Source organism: Heterodontus francisci, chromosome 10 (assembly GCF_036365525.1).
Source record: "Heterodontus francisci isolate sHetFra1 chromosome 10, sHetFra1.hap1, whole genome shotgun sequence".
NCBI classification, from domain to species: Eukaryota; Metazoa; Chordata; class Chondrichthyes; order Heterodontiformes; family Heterodontidae; genus Heterodontus; species Heterodontus francisci.
The window spans coordinates 18,513,547-18,536,550 of NC_090380.1; the positions used below are offsets into that span (position 1 = coordinate 18,513,547).

General features: G+C 45.1%; 1 protein-coding gene across 3 annotated transcripts in view; it reads left to right on the forward strand.

Moving 5' to 3' along the window:
- The window catches only part of zgc:65895 (uncharacterized protein LOC393546 homolog), a 51,717-nt gene extending 37,149 nt beyond the window's left edge, over nucleotides 1-14,568 (forward strand). The window contains exons 1-3 of one of the 3 annotated variants that reach the window (XM_068040191.1): nucleotides 1,548-1,897; nucleotides 2,539-2,590; nucleotides 12,850-14,568. In XM_068040191.1, the coding sequence (XP_067896292.1) occupies nucleotides 1,773-1,897; nucleotides 2,539-2,590; nucleotides 12,850-13,098 (426 nt within the window). In that variant the 5' untranslated portion in view covers nucleotides 1,548-1,772 and the 3' untranslated portion in view covers nucleotides 13,099-14,568. Of the gene's footprint in view, nucleotides 1-1,547; nucleotides 1,898-2,538; nucleotides 2,591-12,849 lie in introns of those variants that run through there. The other 2 variants (XM_068040194.1, XM_068040192.1) reach the window with 2 other exon arrangements.
- Nucleotides 14,569-23,004: the final 8,436 nt, after the last annotated feature.

Here is a 23,004-nt window from a genome sequence, read left to right on the forward strand (position 1 = left end):
CAAGTTTCCAGTAGAAAACCCGATCATCTTAAGCCAGGGCTCAGGTTATTTTTTGAAATGGTCCATTACAGATTTTATTTTTGGTGAAGTGGATTCCTTTAGGTCCAATTTCCATACTTTATGGTTAATGGTTTTAATTGCAAGCAAATGTACTCATTATATATTGAGGACTGTGTGACCTGTCTGTTGAGCCATGCCTTTTTTCACCTTGTGGCTCCTCTAATACAGTCACCCATCTCAGCTCCTTGGGACATTTATATTTTGTTAAAGCATAATACCTCTGCGCTCCTCCAATTCTGGCCTCTTGTGCATCCCCAACTTTCATTGCACCACCATTAGTGGCTGTGCTTTCAGCTACCTTTCCCCTTTTAAGACACTCATTAAAACCTATCTCTGACCAAACTTTTGGTCACCTATCCTTATATCTCCTTATGTAGGTGGCTGTCAAGTTTCGTTTGAGAACGCTTCTGTGAAGTGCCTTGGGACGCTTAACTACATTAAAGTTGCTCTATAAATGCAAGTTATGTAAGTGCTGATTGTTATATAGTGATCTGACTTATCATGGAAGTCTCGGGCATACCTTTTGGCTGGATGTATTGGTCTTGGAAAAGTCCACTCACATGCTGGATGGTGGTAATGATAGGTCTTAGTTACATGGAGAGACTTGGTAAACTTGTATGTTAAATGCCCTGAAGATAAGATTTAAGAATGATCTAGTTTCATTGTTTACAATAATAAAGGGGACTTGACAAGTTAGGTAGGGGAATGACTCTTCACTATGGTAGGGAAATTCAGAACAGCAAAACATAATGAAGTTGGAACTAGTTAGGGAGTTGAGGTTAAACAGAGCTGGTGAAATGGCAAAATAGACCATGGGTTGAATTGCCTATTCTTGCATACCTTGCCATTTATTTCAATATTCTTTGTGTAAAATGAAAATCTAACTCCACAAAATGCATCAATTTTTGCAGGAGTTTGTTTCTTATTTCCACACAGGCTTGCTGTTACCAGAAATTCGCCTAACCTGTCAGCATTTCCCCTCAACCTAGATCTGTGAAATCAATCAAAATATTAAGTGAGCAAATTAAAATATTCTCAAAGGACTGAGAAGTTCACCATTCCTCACTTTATGGCTCTCAGAAATAGATTCAGTCTGTTAGAATAAATACAGCTCTAGTAAATAGGATATAAAAAAATAACACTGTGAACAAATATTCCTGCCATGGTTGTTTGTCTTTAGAAAGCGATTATCTGCTGGGCTTGTGAGAGAAATATGTACGTAAATGCCACGTCATATAAGTATATGGAAATGCGTTCTGACAAATGAAGAAGGCGGTGTCTTTAACGTAAATACAACCTGTGCCCTACCTGAGCTTGGACATTGCATTGGTGGGCGTTCCTGAATCTATAATTTATGCGTGGAAATTATGAAAATGAGACCTTCTGAGTTTCGGCGACTGTGGCTTTCAGTTTGTATATATTATGCTAATAAGGATCAGCTGAGCCTATTGCGGTGCACTTGGTGCCGATCTTTGCATGTATTATGTTGATGAGGGTGCTGGAGGGTTTTGTGAAGAGAAGCAGCGGCAAGGAGCTGTTAGTTACCATCAGAGGGTTTCTTTGTGGAGCCGTGGAGGTGGCTTTCCCCGTTTACATGCAATTTCAGTCAAAATCCCAATCTCTAACCGTCACCCTTATCGCTCCCTTTGCGACGAACGGGTAGTTAAAGGCAGCAAAGCTCCGTTTCTCAATTAATTTTCCTTTGGAATAGCATGAATGCTGAATATTATAAGTCACTGGCGATGGAGCTTGGGGTTTACCAGCTGAGAAATTTCTCGATTTCATTCCTCTCATCTTTGCTTGGAACAGAAAACGCCTCCGTAAAATTAGACAGTAGGTAAATGTCGGTTGTTGTATTTTTTGCAGTGTTAAGGTCGGTTATGTTTCTGGATTTGAGGTAGACATATACAGTATAGCAAATGCCACTTGCATTACAACAGTCTACGGTGCTAAAAGCGGTGACAGCTTCTTCTAAATCTACGGCTCTTTGTGGGGATCATACATATTTGGAAATGAATTTTCAAGTGTGTATGGATCCCGGAGCTCCTGCTCGATGTGTGCCTATGGAAATATTGGTGGAGATCAATGCAGGGAAAAATGGCTGGCGTCGTGTCTCAGCCTTGTTATTTTGCCGCATTACAGCGGGGGCATCTACCCTACAGTCAGCAAAAAGTGAAGATATGGCTTTTTTGTTTAAGCCTCAATCCTACACATTGACCAAAATGCAAACATTGAGTAAAATGTAAATAATATTGCAGCAAAATATGCTGCATGTTGCATCGCCTGCAAGCTGCTCGCTGTTTGCTGCGCCCGGGGGTAAATAAAATGCATCAGTTAACACAAAAACAAGGCTATTATCGGGTTACAAGTGTACATTGGATCTTGGCAGGAGGGACTGCTTGATTTGCCTTCCATTCGCTTTTTTCATTTTCAATCAGGATTGTTGCTTTAATCTTGTTTTTGTTTGTTTCTTTACAGTTCTTCTGGTGCCAGTGTGGTAGCCATAGACAACAAAATCGAGCAAGCCATGGTAAGTCGAGTCAAGTATTTGTGTAGAGAATGGTGATGAAGAAAAAGGATATTGATCGTGCTGTAATATCAGGGAGGAGAAACCAATTCAGAGGATTTCAAAAGCCTCTTGGGGGTTGAAGGGGAGGAGGAAAGAGAGGGGAGGCACTTATGTGGGATCTTGCCAAGGAAGCAGGACTGGAAAGAAAAATGATTGAGAAATCACAGGTGTAACAATGCAGCTTGGACATCCACTGTACAGTGTGTGCTAGTATTCCAGTGCTCGCCCTCTGTAGAGGGGCAGTTACTTATTGTTCATACACTGGGAAATCATTGCATGGATGCTCAAGGTGAATCTGGGACACCTTTTCGTGTGCATCAGACTTCTACGTCCTGACCTAGTCACTAGCCCACTGCTGTGAATCCTTATCCACTTATGAAAAACAAAGATACATTTTTGTGTCTGTAATTTGAAGTAACTTAATCTTATTTGATGCAATGGTCATGCTGCTGGGACACTAATAGATTGAATGTTGTTTTTCTTGCTTGTGCAATACCTTGCACTCATCTCTCACAATAAACCTTTTTGCAGTGCTAGCCCCAAAGTAGGCAGTTCATTTATGTTAACGCTGATGTAGTTGCTTATGGCATAGGATATAGACTGACCAGCTATTTTTTGGCTTGAATATTGTTGATCAGAGAGATGTGTTGTGCAGTAAACCCTTCCCATATCTCTGGGGGAGTCTATCTGTTTATGGCTGTCAGGATAGAGCTGAGGTGAGGAATTGTTTTGAGGCCTTCTATATTCTTGCTGTACGAGAAGGGAGGGTGTCTGAGCCTTACATGGTAATATTTTCTATATGTTTGGGCTGAATCATAGCCTTTTCAAGTAAAATGTATGTGTTGGATTTTAATTCAAGCCTGCTGTAAGGAGACTTCCTGTGTCTATTATCTCTTGGGTGCAGGCTGAATACTCGCCTTTCCCATTTAAGAACAGGTGTGTGCGCAGATTGATTAAAGTCCAACCTGTCACTTTAAGACTTAATACATGGACCTCAGCCCCCAATGCTCAATGTACACCCAGACCCCCCTCCCCCAGTGCTCAATGTACACCCAGACCCCCCTCCCCCAGTGCTCAATGTACACCCTGCCCCCGCTCCCCCGCCAAGTGCTCAATGTACACCGTGCCCCTGCCCCCCGCCAAGTGCTCAATGTACACCGTGCCCCTGCCCCCCGCCAAGTGCTCAATGTACACCATGCCCCTGCCCCCCCATCAAGTGCTCAATGTACACCGTGCCCCTGCCCCCCACGGTCAAGTGCTCAATGTACACCCAGCCCCTGCTCCCCGCCGTGCTCAATGTACACCCCTCTCACCCGCCAAGTACTGTGTACAACCTGCCCCAAGCCAAGTGCTCAATGCACACCGTGCCCCTGCCCCCCGCCAAGTGCTCAATGTACACCGTGCCCCTGCCCCCCGCCAAGTGCTCAATGTACACCGTGCCCCTGCCCCCCCCGCCAAGTGCTCAATGTACACCCCGCTCCCCCGCCATGTGCTCAGTGTATAGCATCTCCGTGCCCCCTGCCCACACCCCCCTCCCCCTCCCCCCGTGGACTCTCCGTGCCCACCTCCCCCCCCGGTGGACTCTCCGTGCCCACCTCCCCCCCCGGTGGACTCTCCGTGCCCACCTCCTCTCCCCCCCCCCCCCCCCCCCCCGGTGGACTCTCCGTGCCCACCTCCCCCCCGGTGGACTCTCCGTGCCCACCTCCCCCCCCGGTGGACTCTCCGTGCCCACCTCCTCTCCCCCCCCCCCCCCCCCCCGGTGGACTCTCCGTGCCCACCTCCCCCCCGGTGGACTCTCCGTGCCCACCTCCCCCCCCCGGTGGACTCTCCGTGCCCACCTCCCCCCCCCGGTGGACTCTCCGTGCCCACCTCCCCCCCCCGGTGGACTCTCCGTGCCCACCTCCCCCCCCCGGTGGACTCTCCGTGCCCACCTCCCCCCCCCGGTGGACTCTCCGTGCCCACCTCCCCCCCCCGGTGGACTCTCCGTGCCCACCTCCCCCCCCGGTGGACTCTCCGTGCCCCCCCCCCCCCCCGTGCCCACCCGGTGGACTCACCGTGGCCCCCCCGGTGGACTCACTGTGGCCCCCACCCCTCCTGTGGTGATGCAGTTGTTTGGCACTCGGGTGTGGGAGCTGCAGCCGCGGTGCCCGTCTGCCCGGGCTCCGCTCCGCTGCGGCTGCTCTCGGCAGCGGCTTCGCAGCATCTTCCGGCTGTTGCCAGGGGAGCTCAGAACCTTAAACCGTGGGCTATAAATAACTCGGGCACCGATTGGTTGGCTGCCGGTGACGTGGCGCGGCCTGCGGTTTAGGTGACGTCAGCAGTTGTTAGGGCAGGGCGGGGGCGAGTGAACAGAGTGAAATAGGAAGCAGTTTCCAGCCTGTCTCACTGTCCATGGTCAGCATTGGAGGGAGCGAGTGTACAGAGTGAAATAGGAAGCAGTTTCCAGCCTGTCTCACTGACCATGATCAGCATTGGAGGGAGCGAGTGTACAGAGTGAAATAGGAAGCAGTTTCCAGCCTGTCTCACTGACCATGGTCAGCAGTGGAGGGAGCGAGTGTACAGAGTGAAATAGGAAGCAGTTTCCAGCCTGTCTCACTGACCATGGTCAGCAGTGGAGGGAGCGAGTGTACAGAGTGAAATAGGAAGCAGTTTCCAGCCTGTCTCACTGACCATGGTCAGCAGTGGAGGGAGCGAGTGTACAGAGTGAAATAGGAAGCAGTTTCCAGCCTGTCTCACTGACCATGGTCAGCATTGGAGGGAGCGAGTGTACAGAGTGAAATAGGAAGCAGTTTCCAGCCTGTCTCACTGACCATGGTCAGCAGTGGAGGGAGCGAGTGTACAGAGTGAAATAGGAAGCAGTTTCCAGCCTGTCTCACTGACCATGGTCAGCAGTGGAGGGAGCGAGTGTACAGAGTGAAATAGGAAGCAGTTTCCAGCCTGTCTCACTGACCATGGTCAGCAGTGGAGGGAGCGAGTGTACAGAGTGAAATAGGAAGCAGTTTCCAGCCTGTCTCACTGACCATGATCAGCATTGGAGGGAGCGAGTGTACAGAGTGAAATAGGAAGCAGTTTCCAGCCTGTCTCACTGACCATGGTCAGCAGTGGAGGGAGCGAGTGTACAGAGTGAAATAGGAAGCAGTTTCCAGCCTGTCTCACTGACCATGATCAGCATTGGAGGGAGCGAGTGTACAGAGTGAAATAGGAAGCAGTTTCCAGCCTGTCTCACTGACCATGGTCAGCAGTGGAGGGAGCGAGTGTACAGAGTGAAATAGGAAGCAGTTTCCAGCCTGTCTCACTGACCATGGTCAGCAGTGGAGGGAGCGAGTGTACAGAGTGAAATAGGAAGCAGTTTCCAGACTGTCTCACTGACCATGGTCAGCAGTGGAGGGAGCGAGTGTACAGAGTGAAATAGGAAGCAGTTTCCAGCCTGTCTCACTGACCATGGTCAGCAGTGGAGGGAGCGAGTGTACAGAGTGAAATAGGAAGCAGTTTCCAGCCTGTCTCACTGACCATGATCAGCATTGGAGGGAGCGAGTGTACAGAGTGAAATAGGAAGCAGTTTCCAGCCTGTCTCACTGACCATGATCAGCATTGGAGGGAGCGAGTGTACAGAGTGAAATAGGAAGCAGTTTCCAGCCTGTCTCACTGACCATGGTCAGCAGTGGAGGGAGCGAGTGTACAGAGTGAAATAGGAAGCAGTTTCCAGCCTGTCTCACTGACCATGATCAGCATTGGAGGGAGCGAGTGTACAGAGTGAAATAGGAAGCAGTTTCCAGCCTGTCTCACTGACCATGGTCAGCAGTGGAGGGAGCGAGTGTACAGAGTGAAATAGGAAGCAGTTTCTAGCCTGTCTCACTGACCATGGTCAGCATTGGAGGGAGCGAGTGTACAGAGTGAAATAGGAAGCAGTTTCCAGCCTGTCTCACTGACCATGGTCAGCAGTGGAGGGAGCGAGTGTACAGAGTGAAATAGGAAGCAGTTTCCAGCCTGTCTCACTGACCATGGTCAGCAGTGGAGGGAGCGAGTGTACAGAGTGAAATAGGAAGCAGTTTCCAGCCTGTCTCACTGACCATGGTCAGCAGTGGAGGGAGCGAGTGTACAGAGTGAAATAGGAAGCAGTTTCCAGACTGTCTCACTGACCATGGTCAGCAGTGGAGGGAGCGAGTGTACAGAGTGAAATAGGAAGCAGTTTCCAGCCTGTCTCACTGACCATGGTCAGCAGTGGAGGGAGCGAGTGTACAGAGTGAAATAGGAAGCAGTTTCCAGCCTGTCTCACTGACCATGATCAGCATTGGAGGGAGCGAGTGTACAGAGTGAAATAGGAAGCAGTTTCCAGCCTGTCTCACTGACCATGATCAGCATTGGAGGGAGCGAGTGTACAGAGTGAAATAGGAAGCAGTTTCCAGCCTGTCTCACTGACCATGGTCAGCAGTGGAGGGAGCGAGTGTACAGAGTGAAATAGGAAGCAGTTTCCAGCCTGTCTCACTGACCATGATCAGCATTGGAGGGAGCGAGTGTACAGAGTGAAATAGGAAGCAGTTTCCAGCCTGTCTCACTGACCATGGTCAGCAGTGGAGGGAGCGAGTGTACAGAGTGAAATAGGAAGCAGTTTCCAGCCTGTCTCACTGACCATGATCAGCATTGGAGGGAGCGAGTGTACAGAGTGAAATAGGAAGCAGTTTCCAGCCTGTCTCACTGACCATGATCAGCATTGGAGGGAGCGAGTGTACAGAGTGAAATAGGAAGCAGTTTCCAGCCTGTCTCACTGACCATGGTCAGCAGTGGAGGAGCGAGTGTACAGAGTGAAATAGGAAGCAGTTTCCAGCCTGTCTCACTGACCATGGTCAGCAGTGGAGGGAGCGAGTGTACAGAGTGAAATAGGAAGCAGTTTCCAGCCTGTCTCACTGACCATGGTCAGCAGTGGAGGAGCGAGTGTACAGAGTGAAATAGGAAGCAGTTTCCAGCCTGTCTCACTGACCATGGTCAGCAGTGGAGGAGCGAGTGTACAGAGTGAAATAGGAAGCAGTTTCCAGCCTGTCTCACTGACCATGGTCAGCAGTGGAGGAGCGAGTGTACAGAGTGAAATAGGAAGCAGTTTCCAGCCTGTCTCACTGACCATGGTCAGCAGTGGAGGGAGCGAGTGTACAGAGTGAAATAGGAAGCAGTTTCCAGCCTGTCTCACTGACCATGGTCAGCATTGGAGGGAGCGAGTGTACAGAGTGAAATAGGAAGCAGTTTCCAGCCTGTCTCACTGACCATGGTCAGCAGTGGAGGGAGCGAGTGTACAGAGTGAAATAGGAAGCAGTTTCCAGCCTGTCTCACTGACCATGGTCAGCAGTGGAGGAGCGAGTGTACAGAGTGAAATAGGAAGCAGTTTCCAGCCTGTCTCACTGACCATGGTCAGCAGTGGAGGGAGCGAGTGTACAGAGTGAAATAGGAAGCAGTTTCCAGCCTGTCTCACTGACCATGGTCAGCAGTGGAGGGAGCGAGTGTACAGAGTGAAATAGGAAGCAGTTTCCAGCCTATCTCACTGACCATGGTCAGCATTGGAGGGAGCGAGTGTACAGAGTGAAATAGGAAGCAGTTTCCAGCCTGTCTCACTGACCATGGTCAGCAGTGGAGGGAGCGAGTGTACAGAGTGAAATAGGAAGCAGTTTCCAGCCTGTCTCACTGACCATGGTCAGCAGTGGAGGGAGCGAGTGTACAGAGTGAAATAGGAAGCAGTTTCCAGCCTGTCTCACTGACCATGGTCAGCATTGGAGGGAGCGAGTGTACAGAGTGAAATAGGAAGCAGTTTCCAGCCTGTCTCACTGACCATGGTCAGCATTGGAGGGAGCGAGTGTACAGAGTGAAATAGGAAGCAGTTTCCAGCCTGTCTCACTGACCATGGTCAGCAGTGGCAATCAGGCAGCATCGCCCTGCTGAGGGGGAAACAGGTAGTTCGCACATTTGACATCACATTACAGGAATTGAAAGGCAATGACTGGGAGCTGTGGGTCTCAGGCTTCTAGTGTCTTTAAAATTATGGTAATGCTCACATGAAAATCGTATTGCTTTGTTTCTGGAGCGTTTAACGCTGGTTGACCAGTAAAGTGAATAACCGAGTGTTTCTCCAACAATAACTTGTATTTTTAACATAGTGCAACGCACCCTAGGTACTCAACAGGAGTGATAGCAAACAAAATTTTACACTGTGCCTCGTGAGATATTAGAAGATGACTAAATCTTGATTAAAGAGGTCGGTTTGAAGCAATTTCTTAAAGTAGGAGAGAGTGGTAGTAGAGGTTTAGGGAGGGAATTCCACAATCACATAAAACTTAATACTTTAGAAAGCCTAGAGGAGTATAGAAACTTCAGGGGTGAAGTAAAAAAGGAAACCAGAAAAGCAAAGAGAGGACATGAAAAATTATTGGCAGGTAAAATCAAGGAAAACCCGAAGATGTTTTCTTAGTACATTAAGAGTAAGAGGATAACTAAGGAAAGGGAAGGGCCTATCAGAGATGTACAAGGAAACCTGTGCATAATGCAGAAGATGTGGGTAGGGTTCTTAATGAGTTTTTTGTTTCTGCCTTCACAAAGAAGAGGGATGATGTAGACATTGTAGTTAAAGAGGAGTGTGAAATATTTAGATACGATAAGCTTAATGGGAGATTAAGTACTGGAGGATCTCTGACATCCTTGAAAGTGGATAAATCGTCAGGGTCGGATGGATTGCATCCCAGGTTGTTAAAGGAAGCCAGGAAGGAAATAGCGGGTGCGCTGAGGATCATCTTCAAATCCTCAGTGGATACGGGGGAAGTGCCAGTGGATTGGAGGTCTGCGAACGTTATACCATTGTTTGAAAAGGGTGCGAGGGTTAGGCCAAATAATTATAGGCTGTTCAGTCTGACCTCAGTGGTGGGTAAATTATTAGAATCTATTCTGCTGGACAGGATAAACTGCCACTTAGAAAGGCACAGATTAATCAGGGATAGTCAGCATGGATTTGTTAAGGGAAGGTCATGTCTTACTAACTTGATTGAGTTTTTTGAGGAAGTAACAAGGAAAATTGATGAGGGTAGTGCAGTGGATAATGTCTACATGGAGTTTAGTAAGGCATTTGACAAGGACCCGCATGGCAGACTGGTCAGTAAAATGAAAACCCATGGGATACAGGGGAATGTGGCAAGGTGGATCCAAAATTGGCTCAGTGACAGGAAACAAAGGGTATTAGTCAACAGATGTTTTTCCAAATGGAAAGCGGTTTCCAGGGCTCAGTGTTGGGACCCTTGCTTTATATATGTGATATATATTAATGAATTGGACTTAAATGTGGGAGGCATAATTGGGAAATTTGCTGATAACACAAAGATTGGTCATGTAATTAATGAAGAGGATAGCTGTACACTCCAGAATGCTATCAATGGTTTGGTTGAGTGGGCAGAAAAGTAGCAAAGGGAATTCAATCCGGAGAAGTGTGAGGTAATGCATTTGGGGAGGGCAAACAAAGCGAGGGAATACACAATAAACGGGAGGATATTGAGAGGGGTAGAAGAAGTGAGACACCTTGAAGTGCACGTCCACAGGTCCCTGAAGGTGGCAGGACAGGTAGATAGAATGGTGAAAAAGGCATATGGAATGCTTTCCTTTATTGGCCGAGGCATAGAATACAAAAGCAGGGATGTAATGCTGGAACTGTATTAAAAAAAAAAACAATGGTACAGAGGAGATTTACAAGAATGTTGCCAGAGCTTGAAAGTTGCATCTATGAGGAAAGATTGGATAAGCTAGGGTTGTTTTCCTTAAAACAGAGGAGGCTGAGGGGTGACTTAATTGAGGTGTACAACATTTTGCGGGGCCTAGACAGAGTAGACAGGAAGGACCTGTTTCCCCTGGCAGAGAAGTTAATTACCAGGGGGCACAGATTCAAGGTGATTGGTTGAAGGATTGGAGAGGACAGAAGGAAAAACTTTTTCACCCAGAGGGTGGTGGGTTTCTGGAATTCACTGCCAGGAATGGTGGTAGAGGCAGAAACCCTCAACTCATTTAAATGGTACCTGGACATTCACCTGAAGTGCTGTAACCTGCAAGGCTACGGACCAGGTGCTGGAAGGGGAGATTAGATTGGGTGGCTAAATTTTTTGGCTGGCCCATACATGATGGGCTGATTGGCCTCCTTCTGTGCCGTAATTTTTCTATGGTTCTAATTCCAGAACCTAGCTGCTGGAGTGATAACAATCCAGCACAAAGCTAAAATTGGAGGAGCATAGGGATCCCAGAGGGTTATGGGGCTAGAAGAGGTTACAAAGACACAGAGGGGACGAAGCCATGAGGGATTTGAAAACAAGAATGAGAATATTAAAATTGAGACATTTCTGAATCGGGAGCCAGTGTAAGTCTGCTAAGTAGAGGGGTGATGGGTGTGCGAGTTAGAAACTGAGCATAATTTTGGATGAGCTACAGTTTACCAAGTGTGAAATGTGGGAGACCAGCCAGGGGCGATTTGGAGTAGTCAGGTCTAGAGGTAGGTTTCAGCAGCAGGTGAGCTGAGGCACTAAGTGATGGGTGATAGAGGTAGAAATAGGGGGTCTTGGTGATGGAGAGAATATGGATTCGGAAGCTCATCTTCGGTTGTGAACGGTCTGGTTCAGCCTCAGATTGCCAGGGAATGGGATGGAGTTGGTGGCTAAAGGACAGAGATTGTGGCAGGGACTGAATTGGCGGAAATTTCTGCTCATCCAATAATGGATCTTGGCCAAGCAGTGTGACAGATCAGAGGCAGGGGAGGCATCGAGTGAGGTGCTGGTGAGGTAGAGCTCCAATGTCAACAGCATATATATGGAACCTGTCACCAACAGGCAGCATGTGGATAAGAAATGGGAGGGGACTGAGGATAGATCCCTGGAGCACTGCAGAATTATCAGTGCAGGAGCAGGAAGAGAAGCCATTGTGGATGATTCTGTGGCTACGATTAGATAGATAAGAAAAGGAACCAGCTGAGTGCAGTCCCACTCACCTGGATGACGATTGAGAGGTGTTGGAGGTCAGCTGTGTCAAAGGCTACAGACAGGTTGAGAAGTTTACAGTCACCATAGTCACATAGGATGTAATTTGTGGCTTTGATGAGAGCTGTTTCACTGGTGGGGCCCCAACCTGACTGGATGGGTTCAGACACAAAGTTGCAGGAAAGATTGGCACAGATTTGAGAGGTGTCAACACGCTGAAGGACTTGAGAGGGAAGGCAGGTTGGAATGGGGCAGTAGTTTGCAAGGATAGTAGTGATCAAGGGTGGGTTTTGTGAAGGGAGTAATAGTAGCAGATTTGTAGTGGAGGGGGAACTGACCCAAGGAAGGGGACAGTTAACATTAGCTTGGGTCAGGAAAGGAAATTGGGTGGCCACCAGTTTTGTGGAAATAAGGTTGAGGGAGCAGGAGATGCATCTTGGTTGAGCTTGGAGAGGGCATGAGGGGAAATAGAGAAACCAAAAGATTCAAGTTCAGGGCTAGCACAGTGTATAAGGTACTCTACAGAGATTTGTTTCAAAGTACTTTGCACGAATTGCAGGTTGCCAAAGAGTATAGGTGGTAAACTTATAAAGCTTTAAAGTCTCTTCACATTCAGGCTTTCATTTAGGCAGGTATATCACATTGCATCATATCAGAGATTGACTTAAAACCATTACAATTAATGATTGAGAAATTTGAATTCATTAACAACAGTGGTTAAATGAGGGATGTAGAATGTACTACCAATATTTTCCTATACAGATGGCACTCATTCCAGTGTCATGACTATTTTGGAATCCAAGGTCAAACCTGGAATCAGACTGCACCCACTTTTAAATAACAAAAGTGTAGAACAGACTTGCGCCTCCTAAGTTCACCTGTCTCTCCTTCACTTTATGCAACAGTAACTGTTCAATTGGTAAGATATTTTTTTGTTGCTGAATTATGCAAAGTGAAGGTGCACAAAGCAAGAGAGAATTAACTTTGCTGCCTTTCATGGAGGGTCCAGTACGAATGGAAAAAACATAAGATCTGTGGTACCCCACAGAGATGGCTTTTATACAGTGGGGTTATATTAATTTAACAAAATCTGAACAAAATATCTGATGAAGAGGAAAGGGCCAGCGGAATACTTTAATAAACTGTGCTTTTGTTTAAATTAACAAAAAAGTTTTTTAAGATGTGGTTCAGTGTTGTGAGATGTGAGTATCTTTAATGTGGTTCATTGTTTTGCAGGATCTGGTGAAGAGTCACTTGATGTATGCAGTGAGAGAGGAGGTAGAGGTCCTTAAGGAACAGATCAAAGAACTGGTAGAGAGAAACTCTCAGTTGGAACAGGAAAACAACCTACTGAAGACTCTAGCTAGCCCTGAGCAGTTAGCACAGTTCCAGGCACAGCTCCAGACAACTGGCTGTTCCCCACCAGTGTCTCAATCAGGACAAACTACTCAACCCACACCACCTAACGGGGGATCATCAGCTTAAAATCCCGGCTGTACAATCCATTGGGGTCATCAGGCTTTGCAGAGAAGAGAAATAAACTGTCATATCAATCATCATGTAATATTTCATCGCACACCAACAATTCCAAATTGGTTATGGGAACTAGAGTTGTATAAATTCAGAAAGAAACTCTCTTCAGTGTTAAGACAGTCGTCTTTGGCTAAAGGAGTTTGCTTTGAGGGTGTGGAAAGAAACCTTGTTCTCTCAAAGAGAGTGGTTGTATGCACAAAAGAAGAAAAGCAGCCATGCAGATCTGAGTGCTGGTTACCGATCATTGCTCATGCTGTGAAAATGCGTGCACAGTTTTATTTCATTCAGCACGCCTATGTCTGTGTGTGCATGCGTGTCTATGTATGTGTGCACCACTATGACTGCTTCCTGACAAGGTTGAGGAAGAAGTGGATCAAAGGCAATCAGATACTGACTGGAGGGTCTGACAGGTCCGTGCCCTCCTTTAAACTGCTAAAGACCACTTTGATTTATAAATGAGTTATGAAGACAAAACGGGAATATGAAGGCAAAGCTGAACAGTATTTAACTTGAACTATAGAACTGTCACCTTGGACCTTAAATTGATGTTTGCTTTGTTTACACTGCTTTTCCAGGAGGTGGAGAGATGTAGATTTTTTTCAAGTTAGATGTGACTCTAAAGATATAGGGCAATCCAAAAGGTTGTTCATCTAATGTATATTGTGTACGTAGTGTAAGTATTGTGTAATATAGAGCTGTAACTATTAGGTTGTACAGATTGAAATCTTGCTGTTTCACTGATCCAATTGCATTTGGACATTTTTTATGCTGTTGAACAGAAATGGCATTCATGAACAATTATGCTGTCCTAAGACATGGCAGGGCTGGAAGATTTTTTTTTGTAAGTTAATGGTACATGACTGGTGGTAATAGAAAGTAAGTGGTCCACTGGTCCCATTTCTTGTATCTATCAAAGCTAAGCAACGGCAGATGCTACACATTAGATGCACTGATAGAAAGTGGTCTCTCGGTCAGAGGAAGTACTGAGAGATGAGAATCTTTGGGTTCCAGTGGAATTGATTCTCATTGCTTCATAGACCTTAGCTGTTGGTTCAGTAGCCCATTGGTCTGTCAAATCTATACTGTAATGGTCTGGTTAGATTGCTGTAGGATCCAGGACCAATGGATTCATCCAGCTTGGGTATATTTGCTGCTTCTAGCTAGCTGTTGAATACCTACAACAAAATTGTACTCACCAGTAGTACAGTATTGGTAACACCAACAAAGAGTGTGGTTTGACAATTAAGCACTCCAGACCTGAAAACTTCTGTTAGAAGCTCTGATTTCTGCTATGGATTTCACATTAACAGTAATAGTGTTGCTTATGTTCTGGTGCATGTTCTGAAACAGTTGTAACACATTCAGTTATACACAACTGCTGCACAACTTCGAAACTTTCAATAAACTCATGTTGGTAAATAATAGGCTGTTAATTGAATTGTCTATGTCTCCACAGTGATTTTTATTAGGAACGGCAGTAAAATATGAGTTAATATTGTTTGAAAGAAATGTTATTTGCAGGAAATGTTATTTGCAGGAACATATTTTTGACATTCATCACCATCCATACATCTGAATCTAGACAATTGTGATAGGGTACCTAGTGTGGTGGCTGGTACTCTTCAGGGTACCACCAACTGGCAAATAAAATTTTGTTTTATTGCTGAAAGGAAAAAAACTTGAGGCCAAAATTGTGCAGGCTGGCATAGTTTCTTCAATGAAGGCAAATTAAAAGGAGCTAAATTGCTGAATGCTGGTAGAATTGCTGTTATTGTAATCCTGTCATCAATAAGTTGTTTTCATTTAAAGAGTAGCAGCACTTTTGATGCCCTCACAAGGCTGCTAGTTTTTCATGGGTGGAGCTAAGATGATTGTAGTTTTGTGCTCAACCTTTTTGCAGGCTTGGCTTTTCACAGACTGTCCATTGACATGAGATGGACTTAAGGTGTTGTGCTCAGTTGAATGTGTTAAGCCAGTAAATGGGTTCTGCAGTTGCTCCAGCTTTTGATCTGATGACTATATGCAACCCCCCCCCCACCCCCCAATCTACTTTGTTCTCAAGTTGTAGGTTGGGCAGGATTTGACTTGAATGATGCATACCATCAAAAACATTTTATCTCGATATATGCGTGTACAGTGCAGTTGCTGTTGAGAACATACTGCTGTGGAGCTGTAAAGAATTACACTGCAGTGTTTGCAGTCTTACTGTCATTCACAACAGAATCTGATTTTTTTTTTTGGAGGCTACTTTTTTCAGATCACCATGTTGAACATGTACTTTATTGCTGCTGTTGCTTAGTTACATCTCTACCAAATCAGCTTTCTCTTTTATGAAACAAGGTGCTTGTGCAGCCCAATATAATATTTTACTTGTGACATTTAAGATTAGGAGAGGAAAAAAGTTCTAAAACGATTTTGAACAGAAATCTAGTTGACTGCTGCAGAAGCAAAATACTGCGGATGGTAGAAATCTGAAATAAAAACAAATTGTTGGAAATACTCAGATCTGGCAGCATCTGTGGAGAGAGTTAACGTTTCAGGTTGATGACCTTTCATTCGAACTTGAAAAATATTAGAAAATGTAATAAGATTCAAGCAGGTGAAAGGAGGGTGGGAAAAAGAACAAAAGGGAAGGTCTATGATTGGGTGGAAGACAACAGAAATTAAATGATAAAAGGGTTAGTTGTGCAAGGCCAAAGGGAGTGGTAATGGGACAAGTAAAGAAACAAAAGATGCGTCGAGAGGAGGTGTGAATGGCAGAATGTTGAACAGCTGCTGTCCAAAAGTAAAAACAAAACTAGAGTAAAACTGAAACCTGCAAAGAAGGAGGAAACAAAATAGGAGCAGATATTACAGTCTGAAATTGTTGAATTCATTGTTGAGTCGGGAAGGCTATAAAGTGCCTAATCGAAAGATGAGGTGTTGTTCCTCAAGCTTGTTTTGAGCTTCACTGAAACACTGTAGGAGGCTGAGAACAAGGTGGAGAATTAAAAGGACAGGTGACCAGAAGGTCGGGGGTCACACTTGTGGACTGAACAGAAGTGTTCCGTGTAGCACTCACCCAATCTGCACTTGGTCTCCCCAATGTAGAGCAGACCACAACATGAACAGTGAATTGACTGCTGATTATGTCAAACAGCAGCAGTGACCAAAGTTTAGGATTAACAACTTGCTAGCCTGTATGTAGGATGAAACACAAACCCAGACCTTCAGTTTAAACATTGGAAAGTGCAAATTCTGCTGAATCCAAGTTTGGTGGAGATAGTCTGTTAAAATTAGCTAACAGTGGCTTTATTATCAATTACAACCACAAAAAGTCATATCCGTGTTTTAGAGGAGCATTTTTTGTAACTGAATTTGTGTGCTTTTTATATGTTTGTATTCATTTTTTAGAAAAGTTTTTAAATATTTCGGGCTACATATGTCTGTAGACCTTCCTAAATCTATGCTGGTAGAATCAGCCAGTTTCAACTATCTCTTTATGCTTTAAGCAAAAACTTTCTCTTGCAACTGATAAAATGCACTCACACCTGCATTTGTCATTAATTTGGGTGGCACCACCACATCATTTTCCATTGACTACTAGAGTGAAGGTTAAGGGAGAAGAGTCGAGCCTGAGCAGGTCCTAGTAGCTGACAACAGAGCAGATTCAACGTAAGACTGTGGCCATCCTTCTGGTTACAGAGGCATCTTATGAGGTGGCCGAAGAGGATAAATTACAGAAAGGAAACCAAATCCCAAACCTGGGGATGATAAAAGATTTCAAGTTGCTTTTTCCACAGGAGATCTATCTGTCCGTTGATACAGGACGTGGCTGCTCAGACATGCACTATGGGTGCGGAAAGGTCAAAGTTGGACTAAAGATGGAAGAAAACCACTGAGTTCCTTCAGTTTTTGAGATGAAAGCAGCACTCCACACTTTTGGCGCAATATTTAAATACATAGTGCCTGTTTATATGGACGCTATCAGTGATCTTAGAGGTCAAACGGCAACAGCAGCACATATGCACACACTTATGGTGCAAGATACGCTGGATGCCATATTGGTGAGAGGGTTAGCGCACATGCAGTGAGCATCCACCAGAAGTAAGCAGAATAGGCAGATCATGATGCCAATCAGTACGGTGCTGGTTTAACACCAGCGCTGCCATTTTGGAGCTTCAGCTAAGCTCTCTTTAATCTCATACTGTTGAACACCTATTCAGCATTTGGAAGAATCACCTTCATTAGTGCTATTTAAAGGGATCATCAATGACTTTTAGGTTAGTTGCTGATGCGTTTCTACTGGCTGTTGCTACGATTGTAGAAGTGTTCTGTATTTTCTTCAGTTGTCTACAGGAATTGGGTAGCAGGTACTGAAGAACTTGGTCCTGACCTCGAGGCTTCTGCACTAACCAGTTGCCTCCAGCCATGAGTGTTGTAATAGGTATTCCCCTAGGAATATAGCATGACTAGGAGAAGGAGCAGAAGGCATGCAGAGCAGGGTAAGTTGTTGAAAGCGGAAGAAAGGCTCTCAGAATGAGGCCACATTCACCCAGAGTCTTCAGGGAGCATGTCTCCTACCTCAACCTCTGAGCAACCGTGTGTGAAACGTTAATGCTTCAATAAGGACGTCCTCACTGAAATATGCCAGCCGTTCTAACCACAACTGCAACATCAGAGCAGGGTGAGGACCACATTATCAGTGGCTGTGTAGGTGACAATGCCTTCAATCTGAGAGTCTGCTGTGCCATCTGCATTTGAGCCACCATAACAAACCAAAGTGTGGCGACATGGCTAATGACTCCAGTGCACAACCTATGCACACGTGGGCATCATGCATACAATGAAAGCCATGCTGCAACACAAAATGTGATGAAGCAGACCATTGGCATGTTGAAACAACACTTCTGCCTGGACTGATCTGGAGGAACCTACCCTCCATCATAAGGTCAGAAGTGGGGATGTTCACTGACGATTGCATAATGTTCAGAGACTGAAGCAGTCCCTGTCCAAATGCAGCAAGATCCCTTCCTAACAGCACTGTGGGTGTACCTACACAGATGGACTGCAGCAGTTCAAGGCAGCTGCTCATCACCTTCCCAAGGGCAATTAGGGATGGGCAACAAATGCTGGCCTGACCAGTTATGCTCATATCCTATGAAAGGATAATAAAAAATTATAGATTTTTTTTCCAAATAAATGTTAACTGATCAACCTTGTGCCTTTGCCTGCCAAAGTGTTCCTACACAGTGTTATCCCATTAGTTGTAGCATGGCTGGTGTAAGTCCCACAGTGGCACTTCATTCAAGTGCAGGTGATGCAGCACCTGCCTTTTTACCTCCTCTCTTTTCACTGTCCAAGGTTCTAAACACTGAAGTGGAACAGCAATTTACATAAACTTTCAATTTAGTATACTGTATTCACTGCTCACAATGCAGTCCCCTCTATATTGGGAAAACTAAATGCTGGTGGCTTTGAGTGTGAGAGCGAGTGCTGGTATGTGTTCACCTTTGCTGTCATTTTGCTTTTCCTTCTGTTGCAATTCCACCACTTCCTGACCAGGTAGCAGTTCCTCGGTATATGAAAGTGAAAAGGCACAAGGATAGGGTTGTGGGGAGGGGAGGGGTGGGGAAGCAGGAGGTACATTCTTGGACCATTTGCAACTTGTAAATCAGAAGCAATTGTAAGCTGAGGAGAAGATGGGATGTGAGGAGGAGGATTAGGTATGAGGATACCGTCATCTTCAATGGTCTGAGCCCTGCTGCTGACCATAGCCTCAGCTATGGCCACTCAAATAATGGTGAACATTGGCTGTGATTATTATAGAATCTGTTATCACTTCTGGATCTCTCATCCTCACCACTATCTAATCTGACACCATTCACCAACTATGCCCCCCTCTTTTTTTCCAATGTATTACATTTTACACTCTATTGAATTTTGCAAACAAACTTCCAGCCATGTCAAATTTTATTTGCATCTTTCTGCAGCTCTGTGGGTGCTTCATTAGACTCAACAGCCCCCACCCTCAATTTAGTATACCAAGATACCAATGCCATTTTGCATTGAATTTGTGAATCCAGACCATTTGGGTAGATCAGAGACTGGTGACTCAACACCAGTCCCTGGGAGGTTCCTACTCAGCACATCTCCCAGCTAACATCACTTCCCTAACTAAAACGTCTATTTCCTCTCTAAAACTTACCCACTCCCAAGCTGTACCTAGCATCCCCAGTGACTCAAGCTCATGTTAGGAGATTTGCACTTAGACACTATTGACAATTTTGTGAAAATCCAGGTACACAACAGTATGGGGGTTCACAGCATCTACTTCAGGTGTCACTTCCCGAAAAGGTTGTTGAGGCATAATTTTCCCTTTCTTAAATCAGGCTGGCTGCCATCTATCTACTGGTTTCTATTTATATAGATAATCCTCATTAGTATATCTAATCTGCCAGACCCCTTCAAAATCTGGATTGGGGTCAAGCAAGGCTATGTGATAGTCCCCATGCTATGTGTAATATACCTAACAGTGACTATTCACCTCATCAAAGATCAGCAGCCCTCTGGTGTCCTTCTTGAAGTCAACTCCACAAGCATGCAGGCAAAACCTCTGCAAAATCAACTCCGATGGACTAGCCACTGTGTCCACGTGGCTGAAAATTGTCTCCCCCGCCAGGTCCTGTTCTCACAACTCTCAATAGAAAGCTCTTTAACATCGGTTTCCTCCATACCAAAACTAAACTGACCACTATAGACATACACGAGCTACAATTTGTGGATGACTGCAGTGTCATTGCCCACTCTGCACCAGATTTGCAAGCCACTCCTGATCTCTTCAATTCTGTATCTAAGAAACTTGGCTGGTCCATGAATGTTGCCAAAACAAAACCCATAATCACTCCACACCTAGTCAGGCAAAACTTCCACCTCCGATATATGTTGAAGGCGAGCACTTCTCATACCTTGGCAGTTACCTCTCAAAAGACCACCAGTGACAAGAACCAATACCACATCAGCTGCGCCAGTTCAGCCTTCTACAAACTACAGCAGTGAGTGTTTGACAACAAAGACCTCTGCAAATCAACAAAAGTCTTAGTGAACACAGCAGTTGTTGTCGCCACACTCCTGTGCTGCATTGAGAGTTGGACAGCGTATCAGCGACACATAAGAGCGCTAGAGAAATTCCATCAGCAATACCTCCGCTTCATTCTCCGGATTCAATTAGAGGACCATCAAACAAATGCTAGTGTCCTTGAAGCCAGCTCCACAAGCAATCAGGCAAAACTCCTGCAAAAAAAACTCAGATGAACTGGACACCGTAAATGGCTGCAAATTGTCTCCCCCACCAGGTCCTGTTCTCACAACTCTCAAATGACCAACGTTCCAGGGGAGGACAAAGTAAAAGCTTCAAAGACACTCTGAAACTCTCCTGGAAGGTGACAACTTGTCCACCAAACTGCATCACATTTCGAATCCCAACACCTTTAATGATGAGGCAGAGCAACAGAAAAGGAAGCAAATCCTGCACTCCAGATCCCACTACCTCGTGGGATGACCTGCCTCATGTGCCCAAAGATCTACAGGTCAAAAACTGGCCTGCTTTGTCATGTGAAGACCCGTGGCAGAAAACCACAACCGTGAGTCAGTCATCCTTGAATCAAGGGATAGCCGATGACCTAATCTGTTCCAGTATTATTTCAGTTATCAAAAAAAATTAATGGTTCTGTACTTATTGAGGTATGTTGTATCATTTCTTTTGAAAATGGCTATTACTATGGCTTCTTTCCAATCCAATGGGCCCTCCCTGTTTTCACTGATGACCATTAACACCTTTGTAAATGTTGTAAACTTGACAGTCCTGGGAGTTCCTTCGTATAGGGTCCTTTCAACTTGTAACAGGATCTTCCTGCAATTGATAGTCATTTAGTGCATCTGTGGAACCTGCTGTCATAGCTGTCATTTCTAGTGATTACTTCTAAGAATGTTGTCTATGTTTAGTTCATGCCCCATTTTCATCAATAAGTCTCTTTGATAACTGTATTTCCTTTCGGGAAAGCTACTTAGTCCTGCCTATATGTGACTCCAGTCTCACACCGTTGTGGTTGATTGTTTAACTGCCCTCCAAAGTGGCTTGGCAAGCCACTGCATTTTATAAAACTGCTGCAGATTAAGAGGACGATAACTACCTTCTCAAGGAAACTAGGGATTGGTAATAAATGTGGTCTTATCCATTGGCGCACACCTCCTCATTCCACTGATGGTACTGACTATATCAAATTATTTCCCACTGAGTTACTCTTACAGTTCTTGCTATACATAGTATCTTATTAGTTCCACCTGTTACTGCAACTGTTAAATATAGTTTTTACACATTTACAGTAAATAAGCCACTATTTACTGTAAGTTTCCCAGCTTTCACTTTATGCAGCTACTGTGGTTGTTTGAGCTGACTGATTAATGGTTACAAGCTCGTGCATCCAGTTACCGTAACCATTGGCTTTCACTTCCCACTTGGTCGCTATGTAATCCAACTCTGTTGTACACACTTCCAGCTAAACATGAATTATTGTAATAATATGGCCTCGCTGTCCACAGTTACTATAACTAACTAAGCCTTCTAATTTTACAGTGTTCTATCCCAGCTCTTTTGTTGCAGTCGTTTCAACATTCCCTCCTTTCCCATTGTATCCTTGGTGAAGGTACAGAAGATATTTTTGAGAATGGTACCAGGGATGAGGAACCTCAGTTATGTGGAGAGACTGGAGAAGCTGGCATGGTTTTCTTTAATTCAGAGAAGGTTAAGAGGAGATTTCATAGGTGTTCAAAATAATGAATGGTTTTGATATACTAAAGAAGGTGAAGGCGTAGCAGAAGGGTCGGTAACCAGAGGATACAGATTTAAGGTGATTGATAAAAGAACTGGAGGCAACATGAGGTGAATTTCTTTTACACACCAAGTCATGATGATCTGGAATGCATTGCCTGAGGGTGGTGGAAGTAGATTCAATAGTAACTTCTAAAAGGGAAAGACCAGCATTCTGCCAAAGCCAGAACAAGCACAATGGGCTGAATGGCCTGCTGCTGTGCTGTATCATTCCATGACACTCTAACAGAAATGATACAAAATATAGTCAACAAGTAGCTAAATGGACTCTCGCACATCACTGTTTTATGAGCAGCTCACACCTCTGAACTAACAATAAATGTGGAACAGAAATGATAGCAACAAACTTATAAAGAGTTTTGTGTTGGATATTAAAAATTTGCTTTTCACTATTTTCAACCAGAGCTGAGTGTTGCCTAATGAGCTCACAACGTCAACAGCATGGATTTGGAGAGTGTGCAGAAGAGATTTACTCGAATGGCACCAGGGATGAGGGAATTCAGTTACGTGGAGAGACTGGAGAAGCTGGATTGTTCTACTTAGAGCAGAGAAGGTTATGGGGAGATTTAAAAGAGGTGTTCAAAATTGTGACGTGTTTTGATAGAGTAGATAGGGCAAAACTGTTTACAGTAGCAGGATGGAGGACTGGAGTAACTGGAGGACGCAGATTAAAGGTAATTGGGAGGGGGAGGATGAGAAGGACTTTTTTAACACAGTGGAATGCACTGCCTGAAAGGGTGATGGTAGCAAATTTAAAAAGAACTTTCAAAAGATAATTTGATATACCCTTGAAAGGGAAAAATTTTAATTATGGGGAAATAGCAGGGAAATGGGTCTAACTGGGGGAGGTGGCACAGGCACGATGGACCGAATGGCCTCCTTCTGTGCTGCATGATTCTATAGGCAGAAATTCAGCTCTCTGTAAATAGCTATTGGAACAATTTCAGATTTTGATGCACAGTTACAGAAACAATGTGAATTTTTGCTTT